Source organism: Cyanistes caeruleus, chromosome 4, assembly GCF_971803275.1.
Source record: "Cyanistes caeruleus chromosome 4, bCyaCae1.hap1.1, whole genome shotgun sequence".
NCBI lineage: Eukaryota > Metazoa > Chordata > Aves > Passeriformes > Paridae > Cyanistes > Cyanistes caeruleus.
In genome coordinates, this window is record NC_141704.1 from 52414148 (window position 1) to 52430616 (window position 16469).

Here is a 16469-nt window from a genome sequence, read left to right on the forward strand (position 1 = left end):
TGCATCATATAATTGATAACCTGGAACCTATAAATCACCAGAAAGCATTACAATAATAAATACATGGTGTGGAGCATACCATGCAGCACACATTTTAATTTCCTAGCAGTGGAATTTCAGTAACTAGAACAGAAGTCTTTTATCTTCATTATTTTGTTGTCATGTAATAGGTCCCCAGTGAGTAGCACCCTCTCTCCTGATGATGGTGTCTAGCATGATGACAGCTTCTCTGAAAGGGGTAGTATTTCTGGGGTACAAGGGACAGAATGTATGCCTTTAAAAATCCCTGATAGTACTTTTGTATGTATGGCGCTTCCCTGTGTGTTGCTCTATACATTTGTAAAATTCCTTTCAGAGATGTTCAGGAGAGAACATTTTCATTTTCTGTGGCAGTTCAGTACCAGTTGTTTTATTAACAATCTAGTGTGGCAGGATCTGTATTGCTTATTAGTAAATCAGCTATTTCAGCCTCCTGTGCTGGGAATACAGATTTCTAATCTGGAATCCTACATGTTCAAAGTTCAGGTTTGCCTGTGATAAGAAACCTAAGTTTCTTATCCTGTCATTTGCAAAAGGTTGGGAAAATTGTCAGAAATATGCTATTACACTAGCAGTCACTAGAACCTTTTCTATAACTATTTATCTTTTATTTATTTTTTTGCTTACTGAGTCCAATAGTCATGAAATTCTTCTTCGTGGACCTGACATTTTTGAGGAGCATGCCTGACTTTTTGCAGTGCAGCTGGACTGCTTTACATTACAGGAAATTCTTCCCTCTTGTGGTCCTGGTGCAAATTCCCTCCTTGCTGAAGGGACAACAGCCCAAGGAAAGATGAAAGATGTGTAAATATCTCAACATTGTGCTCTGGCAGGTTAAGACTGAGATTGAGAGAGCCGTGGTACCGAGTCCATCGCAGAACGATTCAGTCACGTCCGACTTGCCTCGGTTTCTAGAAGCAGCTGGTTAGTGTATAAGCTCAGAGGCTTACCCCAGCCACTAGAATAATCACCCCCAAACTTGTTTTGTACCATCTCTTGCAGAATGCTTCTAGGCAGATTTCAGTGCTATTATTGTCAGTTCACAGGGAATGTGTGTTATATTACAGCTGTCATTTTCCACAGACAGTCACGGATTTTCGAAGTCTATCCTAATTGTCCCTATTCAAGCCTAGCTGTCCAGACTCTCAGTAGCCTTCCCTCCTCTTGTCCCACAGTAGATTTGTGTTCTCAGCTGCGCCAAAATTACTTTAAACATCAAAGTATGTAGCATATAGGTGAGACAGAGTTTTGGCCAGTAGTGATATGGTAACTGTTTTTTAAGGATATAAGAATGAACAACCAATATAATGGGGAAAAAGGTGTACAGAAGCAGGTCTAGTCTTTTGTGTTAGTCCATTGTGACTTGTGGGACTTTGCATATGGTTTGAGCTGGAGGAAAGCCCTTGCTGGATGACACGCCAATGTAGCTGACATTCAGAACAGAGGAAGCTACAAAGCAAAGGCAGTTGGAACCTCCCCAAATGCTTCAAGAACAAACTGTGACATTTTCCCCCTTGTTTTTATTTGATTTAATGATTTGGCTTCAAGTCAGTTTTTGTTTCGATTGTTTAGTTTCAGCTGAAGAGCATTTTGCCCTCTTCCTTTTCTCCTTCTCATCCACTGCATTTCTATCTGCATGCATCCTTGCTGAAGTGTTTCTTTAGTGGGAATAAGGCAGACACACCACACCATGGGGGTGTCAAAACTGCAAGAGCTGTTTGTGGGCTATGTCCCTAAACAGTCTGTGAGGTATCCCAAGGTCCTGATCATGCCACTTGGGAAATTAATTACAAGAGTCCTTGTTTGTGAGTGTTTGTGCTGGGGACACCAGGTTGGATCCAGTTTATGGGGGGTGCTTGTGTGCACAGAGCTCTGGATCACCTGCTGGTATCCTGACTACATTTCAATTGCAGTCCTGGAACTCACCCAGGCTTGGGAATTGGGCAGTGCTTCTGAGCCCTTGGGAATGGCCCCAGTGGGAATCTTACAGGGCTAGTGTTTACCCCACTGCAATCTTTTAAACTTCAGGTGGAGCTGCAACACCTTCCCCCAGACCCTTGCCAGAGCCCCTTCCTACAGCCTTGGGGAATCCAACAAAGGTTCACTTGGGTTTGGAAAACTACAGCTGCTTTTTCTGCTCTTCTCTCTGAAACAACTGGCAATCTTTGAGATGGGAATAGAAAAATTTATAGATAAAGTAGCTCAAAATGTTTTATGAGCTGATCTTATATATCAGTTTAAATCGCAAAACAACCAGCCTTTCTACTGAAGGATTTAATTCATATCACGTCTAGCAAGGCTTTGGTCTAATAAAGGTTATTTTACTTTATATCTTCATTTTTCATTAGAGGAATGCAGCTCCTAAATTTGAATGCACTGTGTTCCACTTAAAATCCTGCTGTGCTCTGTCAGCCCTGTAAAGATTCTGCTTTTGGAGTGGCTTTGCATGCTTCCCCATTGGCTGGGTGCAGTTTAGTTTTTATTTGTTACCTAAATGAAAGAACCATATGAAGTAAACAGTTGCCCTTTGAAGGCTGTGTGAAATCCCTGGTTATGAAAATATTAACTGAAAACTTGAATATGGGAAAGTGACAGGATGTGAATATGTGCCTGTGACACTCATCCCTACTAGTGTAGGAAACTGAAACAAAAATTGAGCCAATTATATTTTTCAGCCTCATTTTAGCCTTCAGCCCTCTTTCTTCTTGTGAAGCACTAGAATTTAATTTGGATAGTTCAGCAGAGCTACAGTCAGATGCAGAATTGATTTATAGATGCTGCTATTAAAAGCTGATTATGTGCCCATGAAACAAACTGTGGAGCTCAATTAGTTAGAATGCCTCCTTCAAAGACTATTCTGCAGGAATTGTTTTATAATTCAGTTGTACTGTATGTTTACTTTGAGATGCTCTTCAAAAATTTGAGACCACCCTTTGCTAGGAAAATTTATGCATTCTGTTTAATAACTGTTTTCTTTTATTGTGGACTGGAAAGGAATGGTAATGAATGGCTTGTCCTAAGTTCTCCACTGTGTGATTTGGTACGCTGCTGGTGCTGTGTATGGAAATTTTCCTGCTTACCTCTCATAACTTGTTTGTGGCTGCTTCCAACAGTTTTTTTTTTTTTTTGTGAGGAGGCATGGCTGACTAGTTAAGACTGGATCAGTTGCCTCCAATAGTTCCTCTTCTGTTTTTATGAATGCAGTTATCCCCACAAGGTTGATGAGACCAGTAAAAGGCTGGTGATCGCAAAGGATAAAACTGCTTCTTTCTCCAATAGCCATTTGGACTGGTGGAAGTCCTTTGGACTTGTGGAGTGAGTCTTGGTGGTAGTTACTTGCTATCTTTGTTAAAGTGCAGTTATTATCTCATGAGCATGACTGAAATGACAGTGTCTGTCTGCTCTTGACATCTTCAGGAAACACTGGTGTGGTATTGGTGTTTGCTGCAGAGCTCTGACTGCAGATTGTCTCTGAGAGGGGAAAATGTCTCCTATTAGTGAGGGTTTTTGGGAGCACAGGCAGCTGCTAAGCTTGTCTTCTGAAGGGCTCAGTTCCTGCGGGTCTTGGGGTCAGTGTTTTTTTTCACTGGGCTTCCAGGCTGCTTTGCAATGTTAGATATTAAAGGATCTAGCCTGAACAAGGAGTGAGACATGATTTGAGTTTGGATTTTTGATTCTTTAACTGTCACTTTCATGTTTTTGTAAGTCAAAGATGTAGTGATGACACTATGGATTTGTGATTTGTTGTGGTGTGGTCAAACCAAACACATGGAATGTTTTAGGAAAATAAACCCAAAACATCATGGTTAGAGATAAATTTCTCATTCAAACTAATAATTCTCTCCTTATTTCTGCACTCCAAGTTGAAAAGATTTATGCCTTTGGTTTTGTGTATTAGAAATGTTCACAGTATGAGGTTTTTATGTAACTATTGAGAAACTGCAAATTATTGTCTGAGATATACCAGTTTGATTTCTCCAAGCTATTATGGAAGAACTCCAGTTCCAGTAAAGTATTTTTGTTGGGTCTTAAACTGATTACTAGGAGCCAAATATCAAGAAGAAGCCTGAAGCAATATTTATTGAGCACAGCTGGTGATCTATCAAGCACCTACTGCTGGTTTTCAAAGGCAATTGGAAGGAGGGATTTGCACTCTTGTGTTAGTGTGAAAAGAACAGATCTGACAGATCAAGGACTTTTCAGTCATCTCTCTTTTAAAAGATCCACCTGGTGCCTGCCCTGAGCAAAGAGTGTTGTGCATCATAAGAATAGTAATAATTCAAAAGGCTGTGTAGCTTTTTAGAGCAGCAAGTATGATCTGACCTATTTGCAGTACCAAAACTGAGTGGCCGTGTGTTTTGGCAATGTAACATTCCAGCAGTTAGTGTGATGGTAATCTCAGTATATAGGCTGCCAGCATGGTGCAATCAGGTCTTGATGCTATTGTCTGTGTACAAGAAGGTTATCTGAGGCAACAATGAATGATTGTAGGGTACCCAGGTAAGGTTTTATAAAGGATGGAAAATTCTCATCTGGTGTAGTGATCAGGTAATGATTCAGGGTGACATGAAGAGACCTCATCAATTATTCCTGCCTTGTGGGTGTTGTGGCAGCTCTGTGTTTCCCATGCCTGTCACGCAGTGGTGAGGACTGGGGTGGCTCTGGAGAGCTCCATGTGATGGTGAGGGCTTGTTTCCCTGTGAAAGCACAGGCCATCTGTAGCGCAGTGTTTGCATCCCAATAGCTCTAGTTGGAATAAAAAAGCCTGTAGAAGATGGGGATAGTTATAAACTTATGGGCTGGCCTTCTTTAAGGGTGGGGGTGTTAAACATATGCTTTCTTTCATCAGTTGCTTATGAAGGCATCACAGAAATTTGGTAGACATTAACTTTTCCTTTTTTTCCTTTTTGGGTTCCCCTTTGTGAAAAACAGATGGAATTCAACCAGGTGTGACATTGTTCAGGAACTTGGTTAGGACTTCACAGTTGCACAGGTTGTTGCATTTCCTAAACAGATATTAAAAAATTCCTGATCCAAAAGCCAAAATAAGCTATTGTTGTTAATAGAGAGCAGCATCTTCATAGTTCCAATTTAAGGAATAAAAATGTTTCAAGAACAGTGGTGTAAGCTGAGAGTGTTGTACTTGAGAGCTCAGCTCCAGTGTTGCCAAAAGAAAATCACCAGTTCTATTGCTCTTAGCTCTCTACTGCTGCTCCTGAGCTAGTGTTCCCAAGTAGAGCAGAATGGTCAAATTGCTGTGACAAGAAGCTTGTGAATTGATTTAATTCTTACACAGCTGATTACACATGCTAATGAATTGATTTTGTGCATTAAAAATGTATATTAATTTTTTTTCTTGTATAATGTATTCTGGAGATTGGGAATTACTTTTCCAGCATTTGACATCTTATTTTGTAAATTATCTCTCTAGACAGCCTAAGCTTGTGCCTTTTTTATTTTCTATGCATGTTATGTGCAAATTCAGTAGAAATATTTCATCAGTCTAGGCATTGTGCTGGTTTCTAAAAGTAAAATGTTTATTGTGTGTTTGCCACTACTCTAACAAAAGTTCATGACATACTGTGCAAGAAGCAGCAGGAAAATTCCACCCAACTGGAGTATAGAGCAGTGAAATAGTGATAAAATATTTTGAAATTTCATGGATTTTTAAACTATTACTTAAAGCTGAATAAATTGTTTGTTGTTTTTTTTTTAAATTAGTTTATTTATTTGTGTATTTATGCTATTAGGCATAAGATATTTTAGAAGTCATTAAAAAGTTGCTCAGGTCATGTGTTCGGATTTAGGCTCATGTCTAGTGTTGTCACTGTGCTTCACAAAGTTTGAGCCCAAACTTTGGATGGGATATTAAAGGTACCATCTGGCCATCCCTGAGGAAAGTAAGAGTTATGACCCTGGATCGAAACAAAACACCATTGCTCCCAGAATAGAATAGGTGTCCTAGAAAATGTGTTCTCTTCCACTGAAATGGCTCCCATTGCATGCAAAACTAATGTTTTAAATACTTTGGTCCTTGCTTTTGCCTGTCTGTTCAGTTGTGCTTCTCAGAAATAGCCTGTTATTTTGAATGAGGATGTAAAGTAACATAAGGTTTTATTCTGTTTTTTCTTATGTTTATTTTAGATACTTCAAGAAATGTGAAGGCATCTCCAGAAACAGCCGAAATCTTTTTTCAGAAGTTAAGAAATAAAGGTGAATTCACAATTCTGGTGACCTTAAAACAAGCCCATTTGAATTCAGGGGTTATTCTCTCTATTCACCATTTAGATCACAGGTAAGTACTGATACCTGTCTGCTGGCTAATGAAAGTATATGAATTCATGCATTAAAAATTGGAACATAAATTAGAACAAAATTGTTGTGTAGCAGATAATTCTTAAATATTTACAGTGTTTGGATAGGCACATTGTGCAGGTTCATAAAAAGTCACAAGGGAAGGGCAAGAGGGGTTTTTCTTTACACATCTCTTACCACTGATGGCATAGAAATCCATTTCTCTGTTGTTCATAACCACAAGGACCAGATTCTCAGCTGGTGTAAAACTGTTGTGTCACTATAGCTACACTGATTGACAAAGCCTGGCCCTGTAAATCCAGCTCTTCATTGTTTTTAACAATATAAGCAGTCTTAAAAAGAAAATAAATCCTCCAGTTATGAGTTTACATCTTCCCATGAATGGCAGAGCACTCTACTCAAAATGTTGTCAGCCTTGAAAAATTAAAGTGAATGACACATAGCATTGAAGGATTATCCTTTTGATAGAATAAAGACTGCTAGAGATACAAGATACTTTTTATACAGCTGTTTGAGTAATAGCTATTAAAGATAACTGCCCTATGATTCTCTGACAGAATAAAAAGGAGTTTTCAAATGTGCACTTTCTAAACTGTCATTAGCATGAGAAACAGGTGATCTCTGCTTTAGGTTCCTAGTTATTTTTATTTTCTTGTGTACAGTCCCATAATTCTTTCTTGACAGTCTCACTGCAAAATAACAAAAAAAAAAAAAAGAAAAGAGACATTTCAAGCACAGCAAAATGTCTGTTCCTTTTACATGAGTGTACCAATTTTCATTAGCAAGCATGGTGACAATTATTTTGTTCTGGAAGATGCTCCAAGTCAATCTTTATTCTGTTTCTTAGAGGCCCCATCTTCTGCAATTTAGCTGCTTGTAAAAAAACAAACAAAAAGACCAGCCAAAACACAAAACAAGAAGAGGGAGAACATTCCCAAGGATAATTATGCCAAGTTTATAAAAGGATTTTCAAACTTGTAATGAGGTAGTTGAATGTCTCCTGGATGGCATCAGAGGTGCCCTTAAGCTTTTAATAAACACATTCAGGTCTCTTCTGTGCTAGGATGTATGGGGAGGTGTCTGTGTGCCAGACTAATGTTTGTTCAGTTTAACAGTGCTAAAATGAGGGCTGACCTAGGTGTGGGTAATACTGCAACCAGACAAGCATCTTGTGTAATTTCTCCTATGGTTTTGATGTTTTATGATGAATGACAGTAAAGACAAGAGAAAGTAGATGTTAAAAGGAGGCATTTGGATGGCTTATATTAAATAGTTGCTTCTTCAGTGCTGGATGTCCATCTCTGACCTTGCCCACCTCTGACCAGGGACTTGGCTGTAACAGGTCTTCCAGCTCTTAACTTCTTGGAAAATTTCTGTCACAGCAGTCATCATAGTTAGTGGGAAAAGGAGCAATGCCAGACCTGACTCCACGCCTTTGCACTAGCTTTAGCCTTTTATCACACTGATGTCAAAAAACTTTGCACTAGCATTGAACTGCTGCCTTGCAGCTATATTCCTAATTTACAGAGGTCAGTATTAGCTCTTATATTTCTGCAGTGAGGAGCTGAATGGTGGTGAGGAAGGCAGAAGATGGCAGTAATTGAAGGATGTAATTAATTGTCACACAGTACTTTTTAATGTGCTTTATTTTACAGAGCTTTCAAGGCAACTAATGGTTCTAGGGTAAAACCATTTCTATGGTACAAGAAAATAAAAATGTTTAAAAAGTGGGAAAAGGTGCATTTATTCATACTTTGTGCTTTTGGAAATAAATTGGTGTAAAAACTCATCCTGTCTTTGCAGGGTCTAGGGACATTGGTGCAAATATGTGAATTTACATCAAGGGCATTTCCAGAATTGTAGGATTTTTAAAATTTTATAATTTTGTTTATAAACATAAAATAGTTTATGTGATTCAGAGTTTACTGATTCAGTCTGTGTTGTCTAGTTTTATGTAGTTGTTGTTTTTGTTCCTCTTTGCTGGCTCCCTTTTGAGAATCATAAAAAATGAATACTTGCACTGAGACATGGTCATGTGACTATTTAAGGCTTTGGGTCTTAAGAAGATGACAGATCTGGTCTCACAATGTCATGTCATGTGCTGAATGCTGTTCTTGGTCTATCAGAGAGATTCTCCACATAAGTATCAGGCCTGGGCATTTGCTGAGGCTGTTGCTGTCACCACAAAAAAATGCTCACAGAAATTATCTACTGAAAATACAGTCATCTTTTCATACTCACTTAATTGCTTTTTTCTTTTCCTGATTGAATATGAAAGTTGACTTCCCCACTTATAATGATTATGCATTTCTCTAGTATTAAATATATTAAAATATTTTTAAATTAATCTTAAAGTGAAAGTATCTGAAACAATACCTGTAACTCCTTTCCTAACTTACCCATACATTTCCACAGACATCACTTTTTTCCCGTACTGATTAGAGCAGCCAAGGAGTTCAGGCAGTGGTAGTTTTGGGCAAAGTGTGGAGGTGATAATTTTAGAAAAAATTCTTGTGGTGTCAGGGAATTCAAATTACACATCACTAATTGTTCAGATGAATTTCAAGCAGGCGAACACATCTTTTAAATATGGCAGATTTATATGGCATATGTCTGAAAGACAGAAGTTATAAATGTCTTCTTAACTTCAGGGCTTTACCTTGACCACAGACAGTGCCTTGCCTAAAATATGTTGTACTTCATGGTAACAAGGTAAATATTTTTAATTGTGTTAATGAAGGGATACCTTAAGTCTGAGTAGAAACACTGTTAAACACTGATTGCTCTTTGTTTCATCTCTGTTTAAGCTGTATTATCCTCCTCACTTCTGAATTTGTCTCACTTTCTTCTTGATGGAAGAGTCAGCAGAGAGAGGATTTTACTCTGTGATGGGGTACTAATATATATTTGGTCTTGCTATTCCATCATATATTTTTATTTAATCATCTGCAGAGGAGCTGATGATAATAAAGCTTTTTCCTCCTTTTGTGTTTTTTTTGGCTTTTGTGGTTTTGTGGCTTTAAGTAACCAATCTTACATTCATATCTCTTGAGATACTGCATATTAGGCCCTTAAAGGATGAAACTGCTAGGTTGTAGTTTAACGATTCTTTCCTTTGGTTAGTGCTTTTTATATCCTGGAGCAGAGAACCGAAATCAATAGTATATTATAAACAGGCACTTCCTACCCTTAATTTGTGTCTCTACTAATTTATTCAATTTCTGCCTTCCTTAGTATTTGTTTTCACAGCAGTTGGTGTCTTGTGATTATCTGCCGTCAAATGGGCTGTACTGAACCACAGTTTCAAACCTCTTTCAGTATGTAGGAGGAAGTTATCTGTGACATTTTCTCTCATACTGATTTATGCTACAAGGAGATAAGTTACCAGAGGTGAATTCCCGATGCATGAATTTTGTTCTCTCATTTGACCATTGTATTAAAATAGAGGTGGAACTGTACGTTCCCTGCTTTTGATGTATGAGTGCCAGTGTTTCTGGACTGCAGTGTGAAGTGTCCTCTCTGACACCACAAAATCTGCTGCAAAACTCTTACACTGAGAACAGCTTCCAGTATTTACCACTGAAACCAATATTTGCAGAGCAGGTGTTAGGTAATATGGGTTTAATTTTCAAAGCTGTATATGAATGTATATGTGTATACATAAATACATAGCTTTATATGTATATAAAGATGCATATGGCTGTTCCCTGTGCCAAAAGAGGTAGTAGCTTATTTCTGTTCAGAATTTAGAACAGCCCATGACTTTTGTGTTGGAAGAGCGGATGGTTATATTGTTCTGTATTTGTTTTTTTTGTATTAAATCTTAGTTTTTGTTTCTTACTAGTCTGATAATAATTATTAACCCTCTACAATTTGTTCATAACAGCACTTTTGAATTCCTCTAGTGATTTTAAACTTCTCTGGTGTCAGCTTTCTATTCTTTTGATGCAGTTTGCATGTTTCATTAAAGGTGTCAAAAAAAAGGTATTTTCATTCATTCATTCATTCATTCATTCATTCATTCATTCATTCACTGCTTTTCCAGTGCGTGAGAAGATTCTGTGGGACAAAGGATTCTCTGTGTAAACACTGACAGCTTGACCAGGCTCTTTATCCCAAAAGAAAAAAGTTCCTTGTTTATATTGGTTTGGGAGATTTAATGTCTGTCCCTCGTATGGGATTGGATGGAAATATTTGTAAAGCAGCCGTTTTGTGTTATACTCTTTTTAATGCCTTCATGGTGTTAGCAATCACCTGTTTCTTTAAGCTATAAAAGTTATCATAAAATTGATTGACACCATGTCACTCTTGCTTGGATTTTTTTTTTTTTTTTTACTTCAGTTAGTTTATACTCTGTGACCAAAAAGGAAAAAAAGGGAATAGGATGTAAGTTCCTATAGTTCACGCACCTTACTATTCCATAACTTTGGTTAAATCAAGTGAGGCCAGCCTGTCCAGTGAAAATCATTGCAGTACCAGCTAATCCAGGGTGAATTGTGTGAGCACATCTCACAGAACGCTTATATGAACCTGGAACCTATTGAATTGTGACTAGTGACAGGCCTTCTTGAATAAGAGACAGAAGATTTTTTTTCCTTCCTATGACGTTGAAAACCCCCACTGAAATAGCTGAAATGTGAGTTTTGACAGATTTGTTATTCTTCCAATGTTGTTTATAAGACTTTCTATGAATAAACAAATAACAAAGAAATCTGTATTCTTTTGGGGTAGGAAATGGAAACAGTTATGTTGAAACTGCCTTTTTCTTTTACTAATACATCTACTAGAAAGTTGTTTATTGTATTTGCAGTCCTCTTGCTCTCCTTGGAGAAACTTTGTCAAGAAAAGGGAATGAGGCATGGTTTATGCCATTTGTTTTTTCAGTGTTTGAATTGAGAAAGTTCTTCCCTTGTTGATTTTTAGTAGAATAGGAAGCTTCAGGCAGATGAGATTGATATTCCTGGGACTATGTGTTACTGAGAACAAAATGGAAATAAATGTATTGATAAATGGGGTTAGTGAGAGAGATGAGGGGAATGAGAGCAATTGCTCAAAGACATGAGTTAGTGTTTCAAAATTATTTCATAATTTGTGAATTTTATTTCATATCCATGGCTCACATAGGAATGGCATGGGCAATGTGCTGTAAAATTTGGGTTGAATTTTTCCAAGCCAACATCATTTTGCAAGAATAGCTTTCCTTGGAGTGCTTTGAAGAGCTTGGTGAAGAACTGAGCTTTGAAGAGCTCAGTTCCTGCTTCTGGCTCCTTCGAAGCTCCCATAAGCGTTGTAGAAAGGCTATCTGGGAGCCTTGCCTTGTCATCAGCACTAACATTGGATGAGCTGGGGTGTCTTGCTCTTGTGATGGCCATGGGCTCTTGGATCATGGCACTAAACCCAGCAGAAGCTGTGTAGACTGCAGTGGGGGTAAGGCAGGATTTTGCCTCCCTGATTTGGTTGATCTCACATTTTGGGAGGTAAGCAGAGAGGTCTCTCAGGCAAGAGGCAAGATCTTGACTTCAAAGCCTTCCAAAGCAAAGGCTTCCAGACCACAGCAGTCCCACTGAAATCAGATGAGGGGCTGCAAGGAGTTGATAAGAACAATATCCTATTGACATACATTTTTTTCCCCACCTGCTTTATTAGTTTGAATCGGGTACAGACACTGAGTGGCACAGTGATGGAAAGGATTAGAGCAGCCTCACTTGTTTGTTTCCTAACCTCCACTTCCACATCAGGGTATTGCAACCTCACTGTCCCAGCTGCTACCTTGTGCTGTGGCTTCTTTCTGTCTGGAGAGAAGCTGTGCAGTAGTAGTTTGTGCAGGTGAATGTGTGTGGATGATGCCTCTCTGCCTTGCCAGTTATCTCTTGCCTGGCTGTTCTGTCCCATGAACATCCCAACAAGGATGTTCCTCCATGCACGTCCCAGCACTGGGCTCCATCACCTGAGCACATCATGAATGCACCTTCCTCCTCCACAGCTGTTCTCTGTAGTTATGTGGTGCAAGGAGCAGTGCTGTGGTGAAACAAAGCTGCAGTGGTTGACTGTTTTTGTGGTGGAAGAAAATAAACAAGAGAAGTGTAAATGCCAGAATGATCAGTATGTGTCTGACTGGGGTGCTTCAGAGGCAATTTCCCCACACAGTTAATTTCTACTCTGCCTGATTTGGAGCAGGAAGTTGAACTTGGTTTTTTTTTCCCACCTGAGACAAGTGCCCTGAGGAATGTCATTCTCTTTTTTTTTTTTCCCCTACACTTGATGCAGTGGTGATGCAGATTTGTTGGCAGTGCCAGGCAAGGGCTTGCTTAGTAAACCAAACAGTGCCCAGGCTGGAGCACTGGCCTGCTGTTGTCCATTTTGCATAGTTGTTAGCATCTTCTTGGCATGCTTTCGTCTCCTGAAGTTAGCACCCTTGCAGATGATGTCAGGGCAGTCTGTGAAGCAGCATTGACCCAGGCATGTTCCCACCAGTCAGTGTGGAAAATCCCACCAGTTTCAGGGAAAAAGTGTGAGAGATCACCAAGATGCCTAGGAACTGGTTATATTATAACCAGTGTTATAATATAAATTTGAGAGGATGGTTTTGCTGTCCTGCTGTTTATACACTCTGTGTTGATATGGGTAATACCCTCTTCTAATTTTTGAGTTCTCTTCACCTGGGATCTCTGCTTTCATATAGATAATAATCATGGCATTAAAGATATTTGAGAAAGATATTTCAGAGGATCTTATATTTGATCTGTCTCTCTCTCCCATTTAAGCAAGCATGTCATCCTAGACCCCACAAGCTTTGCTGTGAGGTTTTGTTAATGTTTCAGAACACTTAGTGTTACTTCCAAATGAAGTCTTCTGAAACATAGAAAAATAAAGCTCATGCTTCTGGCCACCCAGTCATGATACCATGGAAAATAGCAAATAATGCATTGCTGAATGTGGAAGTGGTACTGCATGATTTGCTTTTATACCTTCATAATCTACACCTAGCAGGATTGCTTGCTGCTATTGTGAAATGAATAAGGTCTACTGAGTAGGACCCCCATTTTTTTAATATTTTATGTAATTAAAGCTAACAAAAAAGGCAGAACTTAGCAAAAATCTTCAGATAAAGATTTTTTTTATAAGTAACGGAAATAAGGATTTTTTTAAAGTACATATTGCTCTTTAATTTTATTGATTTGCCTTTTTTTCAGTGTAGATCAAAGAGCCATGAAGACATATTTTAGCATTATACCTGTAAATGTGAGTAGGAAAAGTTAAAAAACTCCACCACCCTGTAATAAATTCATAAGCAGCTTCTGAAATACTTGTCTACATGCTGTAAACTGAAGTTGAAATTATTAGCTGCTTGGAGTAAGTGTGTGCATTTGTTGTGTGAGAAAGGATGCCAAAAGGACAAGTGAGCCATCAAAGACCTGAGGTTTCCAGCACTGCCTGTTAGCTGGAGTGGCCATACCTCCCTCTTCTCAAAGACAAAGTGTGTGCACTGGGACCATCTGGTGTTTCACCTCCTAAATCTCTAACTTTTTGCTGTGTATCCTGACTTCTACTGCCAGTCTCCCTTGTGCTAGTCTGTCACCTCCCAAAGAGCAGGTCCTGCCAGGCTGGTGTGTTCACATGCCCTTTTCCAGGATGGTCATTAGAGCTCCACAGGGAGCAGATCTGCTGACTCCCATCTCTTACCTAGAGGTTACAACAGATCAGTGCTGAGCAGCAGAGTAAACATCACTTTTTTCTGTCTCAGATCCCTCCAGGGCATTTGAAATAAATTTCTTCCTGTTACAAAGACAGGCTCATCCGTAGTCAGTACATTAGGGATCGCTGTCTGGCTGGTTTCCAAGCAGAGCAGCTGATCTGTGGCCTTGGCTGTTGCCTTTGCAATGATTATGCATGCACAGGGTGGTCTGCAGAGACGTAGCGGCCTTTTATTCCAGGTTAGCATTTTCTTCTCCACATGTTGAACACAGAAAAACCTAAGTACATATCATCTTCCTGTGAAGTAAATCCAAGTTTAACCCAAGGTAGGTGTGGTTTTTTGGGGGGTTAAGATCAAGTAGGCTGGTATTGATTAAACAACCACAGAGACTATGGATGTTAGAGAGGTGCAGCTTCTGCTGTTGCATTGGGTTTCTCATTGTGGTTTATTTTTCACTCTAATAGTCATTTGCCTTCGGCAGCACAGAAGACCTTGGAGCTGTTGGGAGAAGCATTAGCGATGTTTAAAATGGGATATCTTTGGCTGCTGCTCTCCCTGCAATGAGTGGGCTAGGCTAGGCTGATGTGGACAAGGAACTGGTGACTCAGCTGATGAGGTTCCTGGAGCTTTTCAGTAATGAGATTCTTGGCTAGGACAAGACTGCAGTACAATGCAGTTACTCTTTCCTTTGGGAGCAAGTCCTTCAGGAGTTAAAAGCACCCTACTTTTTCTCTAAAATGATTAGCAATTCTGAACGTACAGAGAAGTATAGAGTGGTTTTGTCATCAATGAATTTCTAAAATGTAGGTCTGTTTGTTAATGCTTAGCATATTTTCTGAAGGACTCTTCCAAAGCTTTGGAAACCATGCACCCAAGTGTCACAGCCTCACAGATGTTATGAGAAGCCTCACTGTGGGCAGACTTTGCATTTTCACCCATATGTGTTTGTCACTGCTGAGTCTTGTCCTATCTCCTGAAACTCATGAGGCTGAGAGAGTGCCGTGTAAATCCAGGCAGTTAAACAAATGTACAAAGGGGGAATGGCAAGCACAGCATTTTGTAAAAAATGGAGTGGAAATGATTTACTTTCACTTCTGTGTTTCAGTATCATGGCATTTGCTCAAGCTGAAAGCAATATTGCTTTGGCTGTCATTTCACTTGCTTTTCTAATTGTGTTTTGCTGCTGCCTCTACAGATTATTAATAAACCATAAATGATTTTCCTAATAATTCTCCTAATGGCTGTTATTTTCTTTTTCATTTCAATTCATGTTTTCTCATTTCAAAGGTAGTTATATTTGTTAGTTTACCAAATGGAAGAACTAAAGATATTGTCTGTGAATGTCAAAACAGTGTGCTAATCACCATTAAAACAAAACCACAAGTGTCCACAGTTTCTGTGCAGCTTTGTGTAGGAAAATTTCCTTGCTTATTACAGCGTCATCGATTGTCTCCATCCTCTCTCAGCAGTTCTTAATTCATGAAATTTGTACAGCAATGTCTTATTTTTATTGGCAAATCCATGATTCATCTGAAAAGGTTTCATTATCTTACATGCATAAGGGCAACACGAGTGTTTGTTTTATACCTTCTGTAGTGACTGTATGTCTAATAGTGTAATTTGTTCCCTGCCTGCCTGCATCTTTGTGTGCTGCCATCAGTTCTGCTATTGACCTGGAATGAAGGAGAGCTCTTAGTTCTACCAGGATGTAAAGCTTCAACATATTCATGCCTTTTGTTTTCCATTCATTTTCTGCAGCTGGGTGGAGACACTTAAAAGTTGCTGGAGGAGTCAAGATCTCTAGTGTTTCCCTTCTCATTTGGGTTGAGAGTAACCTTATTTTTATCCTTGAAGCTTGAGTTAGGAAGGAGGTTATTAAGTTGACTGATATCCTGCCACTATTGTACAATTTTTCCAGCCAGGTCTTCAATTAGTTTCCACTTCTTGCCAATGTAAAAATTATTTTTGGGCCATGAGGAGGTAAATTGATTACAAAATTGATGTCTGACTCTAGTTAACTGCTTTCTTAATAATGGTGAGGAAGAAGAAATTGTCCTTTGCTGGTTTTGCAAAAAACTAGTTGTTTTTGTGCTGTACTGGGTATGTTCCACTGTGGAACACCCTGAATGAAACACTGGTGTGCAGTAAGCCCAGCCTTCTCCTAGAAATGATGATTGTACAAGATAGTTTTGATTTGGTCTCATTTTTACTCTTCAAAACCACAATCATTGTCTTTTCTATTCCTTAATGTAGATAGCCTGTTAAAGCAAATGACATCACCCAGGAACACATTGTGCACTTAGACTATAAGCCACTGTTATGTCTGATTGCAGATGTAAAAAAATTAGAAAAAAAGTGAATTGTCCATTCTCCCAGTTTTTGTGTATCTTGCCCCATCTGTTATTTTTCTTGCTATATA

General features: G+C 38.9%; 1 protein-coding gene across 1 annotated transcript in view; it reads left to right on the forward strand.

Moving 5' to 3' along the window:
• The window catches only part of NELL2 (neural EGFL like 2), a 137199-nt gene that overhangs the window by 12830 nt on the left and 107900 nt on the right, over window positions 1–16469 (forward strand). Inside the window, exon 3 of the mRNA XM_086884647.1 lies at window positions 6184–6334. Within this exon, the coding sequence (XP_086740773.1) occupies window positions 6184–6334 (151 nt within the window). The remainder of the gene's footprint in view (window positions 1–6183; window positions 6335–16469) is intronic.